The sequence below is a fragment of the Rhodnius prolixus genome, unplaced genomic scaffold (assembly GCF_049639745.1).
Source record: "Rhodnius prolixus isolate KJV_2025 unplaced genomic scaffold, Rpr scaffold_11, whole genome shotgun sequence".
In the NCBI taxonomy this organism is placed as follows: Eukaryota; Metazoa; Arthropoda; class Insecta; order Hemiptera; family Reduviidae; genus Rhodnius; species Rhodnius prolixus.
In genome coordinates this window covers 16,474,504-16,492,683 of record NW_027411625.1, presented here as the reverse complement: position 1 = coordinate 16,492,683, position 18,180 = coordinate 16,474,504, and the positions used below count along the sequence as shown (strand labels likewise).

General features: G+C 32.2%; 2 protein-coding genes across 10 annotated transcripts in view; both read right to left on the bottom strand.

The window, feature by feature from the left end:
* Positions 1-18,180, bottom strand: part of Obsc (Obscurin) — a 226,868-nt gene that overhangs the window by 147,320 nt on the left and 61,368 nt on the right. For 7 of the 9 annotated variants that reach the window (XM_074138259.1, XM_074138258.1, XM_074138266.1 and 4 more), the window contains 2 exons: positions 5,621-5,739; positions 2,294-2,416 (listed from right to left, as the gene is read on the bottom strand). In XM_074138259.1, coding sequence (XP_073994360.1) covers positions 2,294-2,416; positions 5,621-5,739 — 242 coding nt within the window. Of the gene's footprint in view, positions 1-2,293; positions 2,417-5,620; positions 5,740-16,247; positions 16,290-18,180 lie in introns of those variants that run through there. The other 2 variants (XM_074138260.1, XM_074138262.1) reach the window with 2 other exon arrangements.
* On the bottom strand, positions 9,157-16,362 carry LOC141459323 (uncharacterized). The gene has a single exon (XM_074138268.1). It carries the CDS (start codon positions 16,360-16,362, stop codon positions 12,406-12,408), a length of 3,957 nt encoding a protein of 1,318 aa, XP_073994369.1. The 3' UTR covers positions 9,157-12,405.

The following is an 18,180-nucleotide window of genomic DNA, read 5'->3' as shown; positions in this document are numbered from 1 at the left end:
ACTCAGTTTGCAGAGCATGGTATTGTTAGCTATCTCAGATGAACTCAACTCGCGCAAAATGGTAGCACTTATTTCCGGGAGCAGGTTAGTAGGTGAGCAGTAACGGAGCATCCTTTTAGGCTCCAAGGCTAAGACTGCCCAAAATATTTTTCGACAAAAAATATTGCTTTTATGAGCAATAAGTAGTTATAAAGAACTACATTTCAGCGCAAAAAATTTAAAAAAATAATAATTCTGAGTTACGAGCTCCACGACTAAATGAAGTCTGAACTTTCAAAAATTATTATAGCAATGGCTGACGCTTTTTGCTCAATTGCGCAGTAGATTTCCGCTTCAGCATAGTATATCCAGTTAGTATTCCAATTGATAGTATTGAAGGGCGCTAATGACCAAGCTATCGATGCGCCGGAAAAAAAAGAAAAAAGATAGAATTGAAGGTTTGAAGACTAGACTTTCGGCTAACTTCCGGAGATGTCCGATAAATTAACGCGCTTTCATCGAACAGAAAACTTTATTTAAATACCCTCGTTCAGTATCTGAGTAATGTCATTTACGGACAAGCGTCCACTACATTCTTTTTTATAACCTTGTACTTTTTATTTAAGGGTAAAATATGGTAAGATGGAAAATGAAAATTAGTTCTTAATTATTGTATAATTTGTGAAAGACAGAGTTCTTGGCTTTAGTTGCAAACGAAAATTCAACGAATACTTTAATAACATTTCGGACTTTCTTCACACACTAAAATTATTTTCCCGCAATCATTTTTTAAAGATAAATAATGGGAAACTAACACATTTCCAACAAAGTTTCGTATCTTTTTCTTTCAAAAAATTGGAAAATCATTATTATTTACCGACATAAAATTGAAGGAAGCAAAAGTAATAACATATCTCTTATTTCTCATATATTCCCAGTTTGAATCCAAGTAATATTGTTACAAGGTTTGTACCAATGTTGTGATTGGTTAGACCAGTATAAACTAACAAACGCACTCTGAAATCACAACATTATTTATAAGTACCGTTAATTTAAACTTATGTTTCTAAGTACAGGACATGTGACTGTATTTAGTTTGCACTTTTCTTAGACGACACACAAGTGACGTTGCAGAAGATTCTGTTGACGGATGTGTACAGACAAGGTAAAACGTTTTCATGTAAACAAAACGATTACTTTCCAGAAAAAATAATAATATTAAATTCGTTTTAGTTTTCACCTCTAAACTGAACATTTATTTTTTTCACACAATATGGATTGAATTTCTCATGGAACACACCTTCACATGATGATGGAATTTTAGGGGAAGTTGTGGAAAGAATCCGCCACGAATTCCATCTCAAATGGACTCGAAAACAATAACCGTTCAGAGTGACACTTCTACCTCGGAAGCTTGGGAGTAAACTAAAGTGTTGTTGATGTTATCCGCCTCAGCAAGCATTTTTTTTCTGACCAATTTTTGATTTACATCCAACATCTGAGACTGATAAATCAGTGTGGTGTGCAGACCTTGACTTCCTATATGCTTCCGGCGTTCTTGCTGGCTCCTTTCTGCAGGGCACGATAGACTCAGATTCGATCTCGTCAGAGAATCTCTACAGATTGCGTGGGCACAGTCTCTGGCAGACTGTAACAAGGACACGGTCTCTTATTTATATCGTATAGGGAGTGTGTGTATGACATGTTTTAGTGAATAGTTAAAATACGCAAAAACGACTCGTGATAAAACCCTGGTTTCTCCTTCCAGAACTGCAAAGGACCGCTCCTTGCCGCCATAATGAGCCCCTTTTATTGCAGTTCTTGTGGGAAATAGTACAATAAAAGTATGTTAGCTACCCGCCTCCGTCCACAATGCTTGTTTGGTAGTTGAACGTAAAGCCCACTTAAAATAGTAGGCATTACTTTAACTATTTTTTCCATATTCTAATCTAATCTACGATTTGCAGTATTTGCGAAGAATGTTGAGAAAATGATCACCCTGTTTTAGAGGAAATCTACAAAGACCTGAAAAATCAACTTCGAAAACTGGCACAGCTGATTAGCTGATTTTGATCAAAAAATTATTGGCAGGTCTACATGGTCGTAACTAACTAAATATCTAGATTTGAACTTTCTGCTTTCTTGCGTTTTGCAGAACCGAGATAGACAGTTTTCCTCGCTCAGAGCAATTCAAAATGTGATTGCGATGAATATTAATATCGACAAATTGAAAGAATCTTACCAGTAGTAAGAGAATTTAAAAAAAATTAGAGTTTCCCATACCAGAGTGTACACGTTTCAAAATCAAGTATACCTTTGTTTTTCTGGGTAGTTTCTTTTTGGTTTGATGGCTATCTTGTGACGAGCCGCACTATTGTCCAGTAGTTCTTTGATTTCTACGTTCACATCAATATCCATTCTGTCAATTAGTGTGTCTCTGGAAAATTAGATTAAATGTGTGTAATTTAGAAATTTGGAAAAAATAATAGCTACAAACAGCGATTTATTGTTTGTTTAAGCAATAAGCGACAATCTACTAAAAGCGGAAATATATTCAATTTGAAACAATAAATGGTGTAAACAAAGCAAATTCTTTGTTATATCAGTAATGCATAAATAATAGAATTACATAGTGAAGCAAGATTGGTACGGTCGTTATAAGTATTATTCTTTTATTTTGGAAGGTTCCCAGTTCAATGCTCGCAAATAACGGCTAAATTTTTATTTAAAGGAAGAAAAATATTCACAAAGAAAAGACAGTTTTAAGATTTTCTGAGTGCAAAAAAACGACATTTCGTAGAGAGTTTAAACTCGGTTTTCGTTTTTAATTTTATCGCTTCGGGTACTAAGGTTTTAGTCGAAATAAGCTTTTTAGTCCTATGTGGCTAGAAAAGAGTCTTCCTTCATTAATTTCGGCAGTGACGCTCTCTTAACTCGTGAACCAAAAGCTTACAGTTTAAAAAGTTAAGTGTAAGGGTTGATTAAAGGACAAACGGTACACAAATCAGCCAGTACCCAACATTTCATTCATACTTCCGCTCGTAATTTCAGCCATTTATAAACATTCGAAAAAGCATGTGTTAATGGAATTATTACAGCAATTGATATCATTTAAGTAATTTTACTGCATTAATTTTTCAATAATATTTTTTAGAATTTAACATATTATTAGATGTCACACACCCTTATGCTGGCCAGTTTATTCATAATAATTTTTTGTTAAGGTTATGATAAAATGTACAGTACATTTCAAGTGTAATTTCCATCATTTAAATACGTTTGAATAAGATTACATTTTTATTCAAATTTTATTTCATTTAAGTACTTTTGCTGCATTAAAATTTCATCATTACTGTTTAGAATTTAGTAGATGTGACCCTTAAGTTGGTCATTTTCATGGACAAAATATTTGTTGAGTAAAGTTAACCCATTCAATTTATTAAAGTACTTAACTAAGTAATTGATTATTCTTTTAAAAATACTCTATATTATTATATTCTATTATTATAGTCTATGTAATATATACTATATTAAATTATAGTTTAGAAAGAGATTACTGTTACGAATATTTATTTCTTATTAAATGTGAGTAATTTGTGCTCTCGTATTCTTCTGCAGCAACAAATACTTTCGTTTTTAAAAAGCAATAGAAAGTAGAAAAATGAAAAAAACACATCTTTCAATTATTAAATTAAAGAGGGCGTGTGACCATGTATGAAGGTAGGCGTGGTTTAGTATAATAAACACTACTCACTTCTGATTGGCTCTTCAACCAACCTTGTATTCACACTTCCATTCTTCACTGTGATTGGCCAATTCTTTAAAGTGTATTATTTTTATTAAAAATAAGAGTTTATTTTTTTAATAAGTTTTCCTCCGTAGGTATTTCATGAAGTATCAAATTAAAATATAACATTAAAATTAACAATAATTTTTTTTTATTATTTTAAGTGTAAAAACCTGCAGAGATTTGTAAAGAAATAATTTAAAAAGGATATATGACAATATTTAAGAAATATATATTTACAATTTCAGTCCTATGAAACATTAGTTTTAAATTTCTAAGTTAAAGGGTCCATTTTAGAAGCTGTCCCCTATGCCGCAAACGCTAACAGCAGTCCTTACCAGGGCTCCGCTAAAATCTTCAGCAAACATTAAAAATTGATTACCTATTAGTTATAGTAATAATGGTAGTAAGTTAGCGAAGAGTGAATCCTGGAAGATAAACGGCAGGAAGATAGAGGTGGTGAGCCACTATAAGTATCTAGGCGTAGTTCTAACCCCCCAATTATCTTTAAATAAACTTTTCGAAGAAAAACTAAGTTCCTCAAAATTTGCAATTTTATCAACTTATAACAATATAATAAAAAATAAAGAAGTTTCACTATCCGCAAAATTTCAAATATTTAATTCTGTAATGCGCGCTATAATTGGCTATGCTGCTCAGGTCTGGAGATCTACCTGGTATGATCAGGTGGAGAAAAGTTACACATATTTTTAAAAAAAATTGTTTATGCTGCCAAGTAAGACGCCAAACTACACTTTGTACTTAGAGGCCAACAGTGACCCGCTCTTCTGTTTTATGTTCACTTTACATTATAATTATGTACAAAAAGTATTACTGTTGTCTAATTCACGGCTCCCCTATATTTCAGCGCAGGAAGTGATAAAAAAGAAATTGTTTTGGTACAAAGATGATCTCGATCTGTGTGAGAAACATGGCATAGCCCAGATCAATTACATTTCAGCAAATAAAATCAAATTGACTAATAATGAATTGATGTTAAAAATAAAATCAGAATTTAGAGATAGTCTGATACAGAAAGCAAATAGCGCTAAATACCATTATATTTACAAAGAATTAGAGTTGGATTTAGGGGAAAACGGATATATTCATGATAAAAACTGTTTGAAGTTTATTAATGTAATAATGAAGCTGAGAGGCGCACTGTTTAATTTAAATTTTAGTGTAAACACGGAGACGAAAATAGACACTATTGTTCTCTCTGTAATCTTGGAGCGGTAGAAGATATCATCCATTTTATTGGGGAATGTCCGATTTTACAGGAGTTCAGGGTACAGTTCTTGGGAAACAGAAAACTCCAGAAAAGTGAGATTATTCTTTATTTGAATGGCCTTGATTGGCGCAAGCTGTATAAGTACACAATATCTCCGCTTGGAGTTATAAACAAATTTTAATGAATCATTTCAATTTTTAATACTGAAATATATTTAGTTCCCTAGTTTATGGTAATGTAAATTAGAGTCAACTCGGCAGACGGACTAAGTCCATGCTCGAAGTGTGTTTTGTTTTGAATTAAAGAAATGTTAGATTATTTTGCTTATTAGTTGGATAAATATTTTGTTTTTGTATATTTGTAAGTTCTTGAATAAACACTATTATTATTATTATTATTAATAATAATAATAATGGTAGTAAGTGAAACTAGTGTTAGTGGGCTCACCAGGTAGCTTTACCAAAACATAAGGGTTTAGTAAAGGTTAGGATGCTTCGGGAAACTAGAATGCAGCTTTGATGTTGATAATAAGCACATATGCGGTAAGCAGTGGTAGTTTTGCAGAAAAATTTAACTTCAAAAATCTAAAAACTACAAGACTCATAAGCAAACTAAATACTAACTTGCTTGGATCTTTGGTCTTCGTGTCAAGCAGCAGCACTTTTTCACCTCGATGCACACTGACCGTGCTGGAATCGTCTGCTTCGTAATCTTGTGATACTGTGAAAACTTTCCCATATCCCTGAAAACCGATTACAAAATATTAACATTATATTATAATAAAGTAAGAGAGGGAAAGGATTAGCTCAGTGATTCCCTCGCGGAAATGGCCGTTTGAATTCAGCTGCAGGAACAGAGTTTTCTCTTCTAGGAACTTCTACAGCTCACTGCCTGGTTATGTTTTTAGTTGAACTTATTTGAGTCTGATCTTGGAAGAATACTGTATCATCCCCAATAAATTTCTTTTGTTTCTGTTGTTCCCTCAATTCATAATCTTGAGAGTGTGATGTATAATCGTAACGCTAAGTCCATTTGGTCCTACAACCCAATAAGCCAGAAAATTGAAAAAAAACAGGTCAAAAAGTAAGAAACACACATCTTTCCAAATTGAGTTTCCACAGGTAATGACTGCCTCGAAAAACTTGTGGGCTCGCTCTGTGAGTGAAGTTTGAAGAAAATAACTCAAAAAGTAAAAGTCAGAAAGAGCAACTGGCAATCCCATATCCTTACTATTATCGTCTCTTTGGATTGTGGCTGAAATCGACCAACGTTAAGGTGGTTTTGCTAAGTAACAATAGTAATTTATCGTTACGCAGACGTAGGAAGGAGCCATTAAGCAGAGAGGACGAGAAGCAGATGGAGCAGGTGTTGTTCAGTGTTGAATAGTTAAAATGATAAGTAACTTATCGGAAGATGAAATGTTGGGTTATTGAATGGTGCAAATTGGGCAGTGTTGGCTGGCTTTATAAGGGTCGCTCTAGCCAATCGTTCCTTTTTGGTTAGCCAATTCAATTATTAATTGGTACGTGGGTTAATTCATTTATTTTTTTTATTATTTTAATTTTTTTGTTTTATTATTTATACTTTGTTTTTCTACTGTTTTCAATTGAAACTAAATGATATATTTTCATATTTGTAATTAGCACTCCTGACAGACAAAATTCCACTATGTCAGTTATTACTTTTGAAACATTTTTTTTTTCTTTGGATAAAATAAAAAAGTTTATCTATCTATACTTAAAATGATTTATGCAATAATAAACCTATTAAAATCATTTCCTTTGGTTAACCGTAATAATTACAAAATGAGTGAAGGTCTCAATAGATCAACTTTGATGAACTGCAGTTCGCTTAAAATGGAAACACAAAACCGCTGATTGAGCGGATTTCGAGGCACGCTTATAACACCTCTGCTTTATTAAAACAAAACAAAATTCCACTACAATCAGAAATAACCGCATTAGTAAGTAAAAATACGTTATTTAAGTTTTGAAAATAAAAGTCTGCAATAAAATTGGCGTGCCAGACGGAATGAAACATAGAATTCCGTGTGATGCGGGTGAAAAAAGGTCGCGGAACTTTGTATTAATCTTAGCCCTTAGTTGGGTTGTGAGAGCGTGGTTCGTATTGTCAGGCTGGGATACCCACTGGGACGCCAATATCACGGAAGAAGTGGCTAGTGGCTGTAGCCGTTTAGAGTGTTTTATATCAAAAATGTTTTCAGAACTTGGGAAGTGTCAATATTTACCACTAATACAGCGGTCGCGTAGCTAGCGGTGTCAAATCGGGAGTCCCTGGCTAATATCAATTAGCTTATTTAAAAGGAAATTTAACCTTCTTTCTAATGAACTTATTGAAATCACTTTAGCTTTAGTAGTTTGAGAAATATAGACAACTGTTTGCTAAAAAGTATTAGTACCTTGAAAAAACATAAAATTAAAAATATCTATAAATCGGAGCAGAATCTATAGTTTATATAGAATTTTTTGTTGCAAATGATGCCCAGAATCACCTCCCGAAGTTTCGACCATTCCTCCGTGTACACTCTGTATATGCAAATTTAAGAGAATTGCTGAAACAACTTTTGAGCTAAAATCGAAAAACTTGAAAATCTGATTAATTTGCACTAATTTGTGGTTTTAGAAAAAAGTTTTTTATCTAAAGCCGAATTCGAATGGTCGAATTCCTCTGTATACACCCTGTATAATACTACTTTCTTCGAAAAGGAACATTTTCCTAGAAAAACTTTATTTTTGAGGTATTCTCAAGGAACAACAGCTTTAAGCAATTCGAATGGTCGAATTCCTCTGTATACACCCTGTATAATACTACTTTCTTCGAAAAGGAACATTTTCCTAGAAAAACTTTATTTTTGAGGTATTCTCAAGGAACAACAGCTTTAAGCACTCCTCATTATAGCATTTTTATGCTAAAATATTAAGTAGTAGTTATAAAAGACTTAATAAACGCCACGTTTTCTTTTTCTTCGTTAACTTTTAAGGAATCCAATGGGGTAGATTTAGAGAAAATCGGCGAAAAACGTTCAAAAATTTCAAACTTTCGATGAGAACATTTCCTTCAAAATCGTAATTATTGCAACTCATTTAATTCTCATTAATACGAGTGAAAGAGCCGTAAAAATGGCTAAAATGGCACCTTAAAAGGATGATAACCACCTAGTTGAATGTCTATTGCCTTTGATGCAAACCTATCAATTGAAGGGATATGAAGATATACACTTATTATCGCATATTTTAAGGCAGTTTCACAGAATTTGATGCGTACATTTTTCTATATTCTGTCAGTTATCTACTAAATGCACTGATTTTTTGAGCAGTGACAAGTGCGGTAAGTAGGCTGCACTATTTTGCAGTACTGATCATTTATTAATTATTATTGACTAGAAGATGGTATGGACCAAATCAAAAGTTTGGTATGGACCAGGTTCGAAAAATCTAACTTGATTGAAAGAGACTTTCTGGTTTGATTGGTAAACAAATCTTTATATGAAACTTCAACCAGATCAATTCAGCTATTTGCGGTTAGGGATCATAATGCACACTACATAACTATATTACATTTGTAAGTTGTGGATAATTGCTATTTAGAATATACCGAGGCATTTAAAGAGTGGATGTATTAACTCCTCTTAAACAATATGTTAGTTGCAATTCAAATCATTGAATTAAAATTTCGGGAGCAAAAAGTATGTAAATAATACAATTATAAATTGCAATCAAATTTCAGTTAAGCCACTGATTAAAATACTTCAAGACATAGTCTGTCATATAGAATTGTACAAATTCAATAAGCTGAATAACAGAGTACTATATTTAGTAAATATTTTTTCAATTCAAAATTCAGTGCATCTCCAATTCCAACGACTTGGTCGTGCAGAGCGTGATACAAAGTGATGAATTGGACACAAGCTGTATTTTATGCTGGAATATCGTTATAAATACTAATGGAAGCTCTGCTTCTCTTTCGATAAATATTTTTTGTAAGGTCACCTTGGAGCCACTAATGAAGATGATCGGCTCCAAACCAAAACTTAGAGCTAGAAAATTAATGAACTAGTAGCATCTAAACAAAATTGAGTGAAGTTAAATTTTCCATTATTCTAAAATTTAAAAAAAGGTACTGACAAATAAAACATTAATTAAAAAATATTAACAATTTTATTATACACCAAATATTATCTTTTTTTTAATGTAAGTTACATGTTTTGAAGTTTATTCTGCATTAAAGAAATCATTACGTAAATTGTAGAGCGTAAAAACAAAAAATAAACTAATTTTTCTTAATTTAGAAATTAAGGTAAATGAACTTCTCCCTCCACCGCAGAGAAGAAGCATTAAAGTGTTTATAGATTAGAACATGTTTAGCCATAAATACACAATATTTGGTTTGCCAAGCAGCCTTCGTCTTTGGTCCCATAAAATCAGTAAGAATAACTAAGCGTACAACATGTTAACTAAAAATAATTTTATTGTAATGCAAACAATCAATTCGTTTGTTTAAAAAAATTAAAATTCAAAATAACAGTAACATTTTGTAAAAGTACATTTTAATATAAAAAAAAAAAATTGGTATGAAACGCTCATAAGAATTTCTCTTAGACAAAAAAACTTAAGTTGTAAAATTAAAGTTACTACAATGATAAATTTAGTTTTAGTTAGAACAATATTGTACAGTTGGCAGTAATATGCAATATTATTTTGAAAATCAGAGCTAGGGCATGGAAAAAATATATTTTTTTTAAATAAATAAGTTCCGTGGAACTAAAATCCATCCATAAGTCTGATGTATACAAATACCCATGATGTATTAATCTTTAGATTTTATAGAGGGTCTCTATCATATCATGGGCAAGATATGCTTTTGACTTTAATGTCGCTTTGCTGTAAATTGTCCCAGTCAAATCCTACCTCAACTACTCCAGCATGGCTGCAGAACTGTCTGAGTATAATGACACAATTAGCTGGTCTTCTCCATACTATGGGAACAGTAAAAAGGATATATAGGATAGTAACGCATACTTACACGTCATTATGCCGCCAGCATAATGGAGGTTTGCCAACTTACCCTTAATAATAATAATAATACCCTAAACATACCCTTCTACAAAAAGGGACATGTGATGAGAACTAGATTAACTGAAGAAATTCTGAGGCAGGTGGTCTATGCTGTGGTCCAACGACATTTGGGTAGCGGTACGCCTCTCATGCCCTCTGCAATTTGAAAAGTGAAACAGGAGTTCAACTCGCATTCGTTCCGTTTCTATGCATTCTGTCGTTCACTCTCAACAATTTATGGCTGGAATTTATTCGATAATTTTCCAGCTTTATCCCACTTTAAAAAAGTTTATTTCAGCAAGTAACGCTCGACCACACAACTGCTAAGACTTAAGAAAAATTGAAGGATTTTATAGCATTACTCTCTTTTTTACGACCTCGAGTCCAGACTTAGCACCATTTTACTTCCAGTCGTTTTGGTCAATGACAATCTCTCTTTTCGGAAGAAAATTTAATGGCTCCACCGCCATGAACGTATACAAGACTGCATGAGTTTTTAGATTCATAAATCAAGTAAGGAATTTAGCAGCTGGCTTGCCACAGCCGACTACGTGTTGTGATACATTCATATTAAGTAATAAAAAATTGCTTTCCTATCGAAAAATAAGAGCATTATTTTACACATTCCATTGCTAGGAATGGATTTAGGGAACGCAGTCAGAAAATCCTATAACAATTTGGCATTTATTCAGTTTGCAAGTGGCTAACCTTTAAATTCAACAACTCAAAATAATTCTCTCTGATTCTGAGTCAGCGTACCTGCATTTGTACAGTTAATTTTTATCTTAAGTATATATACTAATTCTGCAGGTGAGTCTAGTTAGTTTTAGTAACAGCTGGTTGTGGATTGGTTCGACGACATTTCTTTTGAGATGAAGCCTTTTTTCTGGAGTTTTTTTTTAAAGATCGTCTTTTGATATTCCAAGAATAACTTTTAGCACAGTTATCCTTTGCTTTGGAGAAGACAAGATTCACAATTCACTAGATTATGTAGCCTTTGTTTTAGAGCTACTTACTACAAGAATACTTATATCGCAATTCTTCTAATGATGTAGCCTTTACACTGGGGCTGACTTTGTACAACAGTGACTTCTACCACAGTTCTTCAAGTGGTAGTCTTTATTTTGTAGTTTGACCCATTTCTGCGTGACTTCTGTAACATTTATTAAAGTGATATAGTCTTTGTTTTGGAGTTTGACATTCTTTAAAGGGATCATTATCACAGTTCTTCAAGTGATCTAGTCATTTCTTTGAAAATGACTAGATTCAAGAATGTCCTTTAAGGAATGTTTTTCACGGAATTTAGAGTTCGTTTTGAAACCACTTACTACATTTTTTTCATAATTCTTCAATTTGTGTGACCTTGACTTTTGAGACTGAGTTGCTTCAAGAGTGACCTTTCACACTTCTTTGTATTATATAGCCTTTGCTTGTAGTCTTACTTTAGGAGTGACTTCTATCACAATTCTTCATTTGATTTATCCTTCATTTTGAAGTTAGCTTTCTTTAGGAGTGACTTCAACACGTTTCTTCAAACAATAAGCCGTTTCTTTAAAGCCGCGAGATTCAGGAGTGACTTCTATCACAATTCTTCATTTGATTTATCCTTCATTTTGAAGTTAGCTTTCTTTAGGAGTGACTTCAACACGTTTCTTCAAACAATAAGCCGTTTCTTTAAAGCCGCGAGATTCAGGAGTGACTTCTATCACAATTCTTCATTTGATTTATCCTTCATTTTGAAGTTAGCTTTCTTTAGGAGTGACTTCAACACGTTTCTTCAAACAATAAGCCGTTTCTTTAAAGCCGCGAGATTCAGGAGTGACTTCAACACGTTTCTTCAAACAATAAGCCGTTTCTTTAAAGCCGCGAGATTCAGGAGTGACTTCAACACGTTTCTTCAAACAATAAGCCGTTTCTTTAAAGCCGCGAGATTCAGGAGTGACTTCATCACATTTCTTCACACAATGCGGCTTTTTGTTCTGTAATTGACCATCAAAAGTGGCTTTTATTATAGTTGTACAAGTGATGTGGTCTTTGCTTTGGATACGTTTCGATTCAGAGCAGACCTTTTCACATTTCTAGTTGTGATGTAGACTAAATTTTAGAATTTATGCATTAATATAAATGTCTTTTAATTCAGTTTTTTAAATTGGAGTTTAATGAGATATTTCCACCAAATTTTTTCAATTTTTTAAGATTGTTTATTTTGTAAAAGACTTATTTTCTGCAATGAAAGCTCTTCATTTTGGCTGAGGTGGACTTTGGTTTCAGCTTCAGCACTCATACTTACAATCACAATTTTTTTTTATTACACTTTCAAAAACTAAAGAACTTTAATTTGTTTCAATTATAGGTGTTTCAATTGTTTCAGAATTTGTTACATCTTTGTATTCACATTTATATAATGGAAACCAATTTGTAGCAATTTTAGGCAATTTTAATGCAGCGAATACATGTTTTGGTTGGAAATAACGTAATCCCTTTTCATCTAATACAGCATAAGGTACACTACCCGTCAGAACTGAATGTGCCGCTTCTCTTGGTATAATCGCTTGTATTCCATTTTTAATTATCACTAATATGTTATAAACTCTTTTTGTTCTGCATAAATATTGTTCCATTGCCAAAGAATTTTGTGAAAACAACAAAGAAGTAGGTAAGGCATTTGTATTAATACTATTTTCAGGTATTACTAGTAACGCTTGTGATTCTTTTGACAATTGTATTAAATTTGGATCATTTCTAGCATTATAAGGATCAATTGTTAAATTTTTTAATGATTGTAAATATTCTGGGCGATTTTTAGCTAATTGTTTCATAATAATAGATTTCTTTAAAATATCTAAAATTAAACGATCATCAGTGAAAATATTTGTAAATTTGGGATTAATTATAACATCTAATAATTTCACTACAATCTCCTCCATATCTAATGCTTTTGCTAACGATATTGTATCCAAAATTAATGTTTTCAATTCCATACAATCATTGTACTTCATTAAATTTAATATATATTCCTCTGACGATTCTTTAATTGTTACTACAATAGATTTATATAATGTATCCAGTATTTCATTTTCATTTTCTAATATATCGATATTTTCAATAAATCTTTCTAAGACATTGTTCAAGATATCTGGTTGTACATCATAAATATTTTTCAAAGCATTTACTAAAGTATCATCGTCGTCTATTATTAAGATCATTTTCTCCAATAATTCCTGGCTATCTACAAAATTATTATTAACGATTTCTTTGATTAAATTCAGTTTATTTAATAATTTTAATGGGGATTTATTTGAGGCTATATATTTGTGTAAGTTGTCAACGTTTTCTTGGATATTATTTGCGAATTCTTTTTCAATTATGTTCGCAATGATTGTATACGCTTCGTCCGTCTTTTTACAATGAATCACACGTTCCAGAATACTGTTTAGCGTCTTTATTTCAACACTATCACCTTTTATCTCGCCTAGTTTGCATATTTTAACAATAGAAATTATTATCTGGCCAACTTTAACTGTAGTTACTGGGTCTAATTTCAATTTCTGTCCAAGCGTACTTGCAGCGCTCATTGCTGGTGCATTGTGTATTGAAATCTCTGGGATATCTGTTGTTATCTCATGGCCGATACGCATGCCAGCTTCGTTCAACTGTTTCAACATTTTCGAATCAATACTCATATCACCATTGATAACGTCAACGCCTTGTGGAATTAAAAGATTTAATTCTTCTGGCGGTATATCGAAACTTTGTAAAGTAAATTCTTGTTCATTATCATTGAAATCTGCCGCAATAAAATGTAATCCGTCGTCTGTGTCTATAACTTGTCCTGGTAGAAACGCTACACCATCTCCATTTTCAATGACTCGTCCTGGAACAAATCTTGGTCCCTCGCTTGTATCTAAAACTTCGCCTGGAATGAATTTTGTAGTACTATCCTCCATGGTAATAATCTGTCCAGGTATGAATGTGGGTCCTATTTTAGTTTCTATTATTTGTCCTGGTATAAATTTTTGTCCATTTGCTGTCTTCACCGTTTGGCCAGGTATGAATTTCATTACACCATTTTTAGTGCTTATTATCTGACCAGGTATGAATTTTGGTCCTTCTTTGGTTTCAATTATCTGTCCTGGTATGAAATGTTCACCTTCCTTATTGATAATCACCTGCCCTGGTACAAAGCTACCATCAATCATCAAACCAGGCACGAATTTCACATCATTACTACGTCTGATCAATTTACCACGCACCACTTTACCTTTGGGCAAACAATTGATTTCGCCAGGGAAAAACTCAATACCTTGAATGGATTGCACAATTTGCCCGTAGACACCATCAGCATATAATTCTTCCTTCTTCTGATAACAAGTTTCAATATTTGTATCTTCATATTTTAATTCTTGCAAATTTTCAGCCGGTTTAAATAACAATTCCCCATTTATAACCTCACTTAAACCAGGTAGAAAACTTAGTTCTTCCTCAAATTTAACAATCTGACCTTGTATGAATTGTTCACCACCATTTGGTACACTGATTTTCATGCCACAAATAAATTTTACATTTTCAATATCATTTATACCAGGTATAAAAAGTTCATCTCTAGTTTCCTCCACATAAACATACTGTCCCGGAATAAAAATATTTTCTGAATTACGTGAATTCTTAATCATTTTGCCAGGTATGAACTGATTTGTACCATCAGTTATACCTGGTACAAACGTCCAACCATTTTCAGCCCATACACTTTGCCCTGGTAGAAATTTGGTATGATCTTCATGGTTGACTGTCTGGCCAGGAATAAATTTTAAATTATGTTCAATTGTTAATATCTGTCCAGGTAGAAAACGTTCTTCATGGACAATACCTGGTATAAATTTCAGTTCACCATCAATGAATAAAGTTTCACCCGGTATAAATTTTTCAACATCATTTTCCATATTTATAAATTGTCCACGTATAAAAGTGTCGCCACTATTTGTTACAGTAATCTGTCCAGAGATAAATTGAAAATTTTCCTGATTTTCAACAATAATACCTGGTAAAAATTTGCAAGTATTATCACAATTTATATGTATACCTGGTAGGAATTTTAAACCATTTGTTGTATTTATAGTTTGACCAGGTATGAATTTATTATTATTATTTATTTGTATCATTTGACCAGGTATGAATTTTATTAAATTATTTGAACTTATTTCAACACCTTTTATTTTTTTATTATTTTCAACAACAAATTTAGTATCCTTAACATTGTTTAATAAATTTAAAATCTTTGGAATGTCAATTAAATTTGGCAATTTTTCCAAATTTTCAATTAATTTAATATTTAATGTATCCTCTAATTGATCATCAGTAACTAAATTCAAAAATTCTATAATTTTATTATCATTTTCATTGGTTATGACTTTAAATGGTTTTATAATATTGGTTAAATTTAATTTATAAAAATTATTATAACTTTTTGGCTGCTGATATATAGAATTTTGTAAACTTTCTAAATCAATATTTTTAATTGTTTGAATTTTTATTGGTTTTGGTAAATTTTTAATTACTAATTTAGTAACAGAATTTATTAAATTAAATTCATTCCATTTCCATATATTAAAATTTAATTTCTCATCTAACATATTCTTAGTAAATTTATATTCTTGATATATTTTAACTTTTTTATTATTAATAGATGACTTTTCACAAAATTCAGTATTTTCAAAAATATGTTTTAAATTAACAATTTTTTCTTTTTTATTTAGTTTTTGTTCATTTTGTATAATACACTCACCATTTAATAAAATTAAATTTTCTAAATTTATATCGATTAAATTTAATTTTATATCTAAATTTTGATCCAGTTTAATTAATAATACATCATTATCTTTAGCTAACATTATGTCGTTAATTTTATTATTTTTAATTGCACTTTCTAAATTAGATGAAATAACTAGCTTACACTTTTTTTCATCGATTGTGTAGACATAGTTTAAACTGCTAGCATTATCATTATTATTGTTATCAGTTAAGAGTTTTATTAAAATTTTAGGTGAATTTTTCAAAGATGGTGTTAAATATCTGTAATGGTTATTAATTTTATGATAATTATTATTAGTCTTTTTGGAATTATTTTTTTTTAACAATACAGGGAGATAATGATGATTAGGTAAGTCAATAGATTTACCAGTAATACGACAAAATCTTTTTGCATCAGCTGGTGATATCGGAGGCAAAAGTGGGAAATAATTTGATTTTGGCAATCCGCGACTTTTACCGGTTATACGACAGTAAGTTGTCATTTTTTTCGAAATTAATCCAATCCACCACAAGGTTATTTTAAAATAATATCCACCTTTTTATAAAATAGAATAATGCACACAAAAAACAAAACCAGAAATCTTTGAATGTAAAACTATTATAAATTAATAAAGTAAGTAGTTAACTGTTCAAACTACTGAAACTCAACTGAAAATACTTTTAGAACGGTGACTTGGGTCGCCTTTATGTACCCCACTCAAAATGTTTTGATACCTCTCTTCTTTTAAATATATTCGCTGTCTCGTTCTAAGATTGGTTTGTTCAGTTCCCTTTTTTCTTATTTTTTTGTTTTATTTTTTGTATTAGTGTTTTTGGCAAGTGGCCCAACATTTGTAAAGAGGAAAGGAAGCTACATTATCTCCCAATGCGCATGCTCATCGATATTTGCTCTTCATAGTGCCTCTATTTAAAAATGATACATACCCTAAGTCTATAATTAACGATCCATTTTGCTTTTCATTTAATTTTAATTTATTTATTTGTTTTTTTTAATCACATCCCCAATCGCATTACTTCTGGAGAAAAATCACATAATCCCTATTTTAACATTTAAGTAAACTTTATCTTTTATTGGTTCTAACTACAACTTAAAGGAAAATAATCGGATGAAACTACAATTTATTTATTTTACTTTTTTAATTAAGAGATTGTTAAGATTAGATTGGAACACGGGAAGGGTCCATTTTGCCAGGTATTGCAGCCAAAGAGGCTTCGGGAGACAAATCCTTTTAGCAGGAGGAACCTCTCCAATTTTGCCAGGTCGATGACTTTCCGTTCTGTCGTTTTTGTCTGTTACCTCTACTGGTCTCTTAGTGCTAGATGAAGCAAAACTCAAACCAATTATGGCATCGCAGGCAGACAAGATATAAAAGTCCATTTCTTATTCCTTTTGTCTGATTGAGTCTGACCCTACCCACGGTTAGACTTTCAGTATCTGCTGATACCTTTTGTTTATACCTGTAATAGTAGTGGCCACATTGTCGTAAGAGTTTTCGGACTGGACTCGTTGACAGTTACCGGCAGGACCGCCAGAAGGTCTGCCTATTAGCCTTGACTAGCAATATCTTGGTAGAATGGACTTGTCTATCGTTCCAAGAACCATAGGCAGAGAGGGTGTCTCTAGGAATAATCGCACTTTTTCAGAGTGAGTTAAATCTCTCAGTACTAAATGCCTAACTACTGCCCATCGAGACCTAATTTAGGTACTAAGCTTCCTAGACTAGAATCATAATTCTAAACACTTGTTCCTGCTACTTGTGATTCCATTATAGCCACGGAAGTTAAGGAAGAAAATTGGTATTGGTGACAGTAGCGGCAGACTGTAAAGAGATAAGAATATTTTGAGAGCCAGGCTACACTCAAGGCTTTGAGCAAGGCTGGAGCTCCGAATGAATGTAGCAGAAGACTCGATATCTTGCTCTGAGAATTAATGTGAAGCTGTTCCGAGTATTAGACCTGTACGAATAGAATGCCATGAGAAAGCGGTTACTCAACATGGTTTTTTGGTCTTGCGCCAGCGGTTGACATCAGGAAACGATTGTGTGACAGAAATGAAGGATTGGATAATAATAATTCAAGAAGCAAGTAGGAACACAGATTCTTCATGTTAAGAGGATTATAAAAGGAAGCAGGATTCAGAGAATCTCAAAAAATATGTTTCCGAAACTCCCAATTAGGAAAAATTAGCGAGTGTTAATGTAAGTACATTTTTATTTCAGAGGGTATTTCAGGCAGTTGAGAAGAGTTACTTAAGCAAACACTCCTTTAAAAAAAATGGCTATAATGACTGTTGAAAATAA

Bases quoted from the DNA above. Each gene is read 5' to 3' on its own strand.
- LOC141459323 (XM_074138268.1), bottom strand. From the start codon at position 16,362: ATGACAACTTACTGTCGTATAACCGGTAAAAGTCGCGGATTGCCAAAA.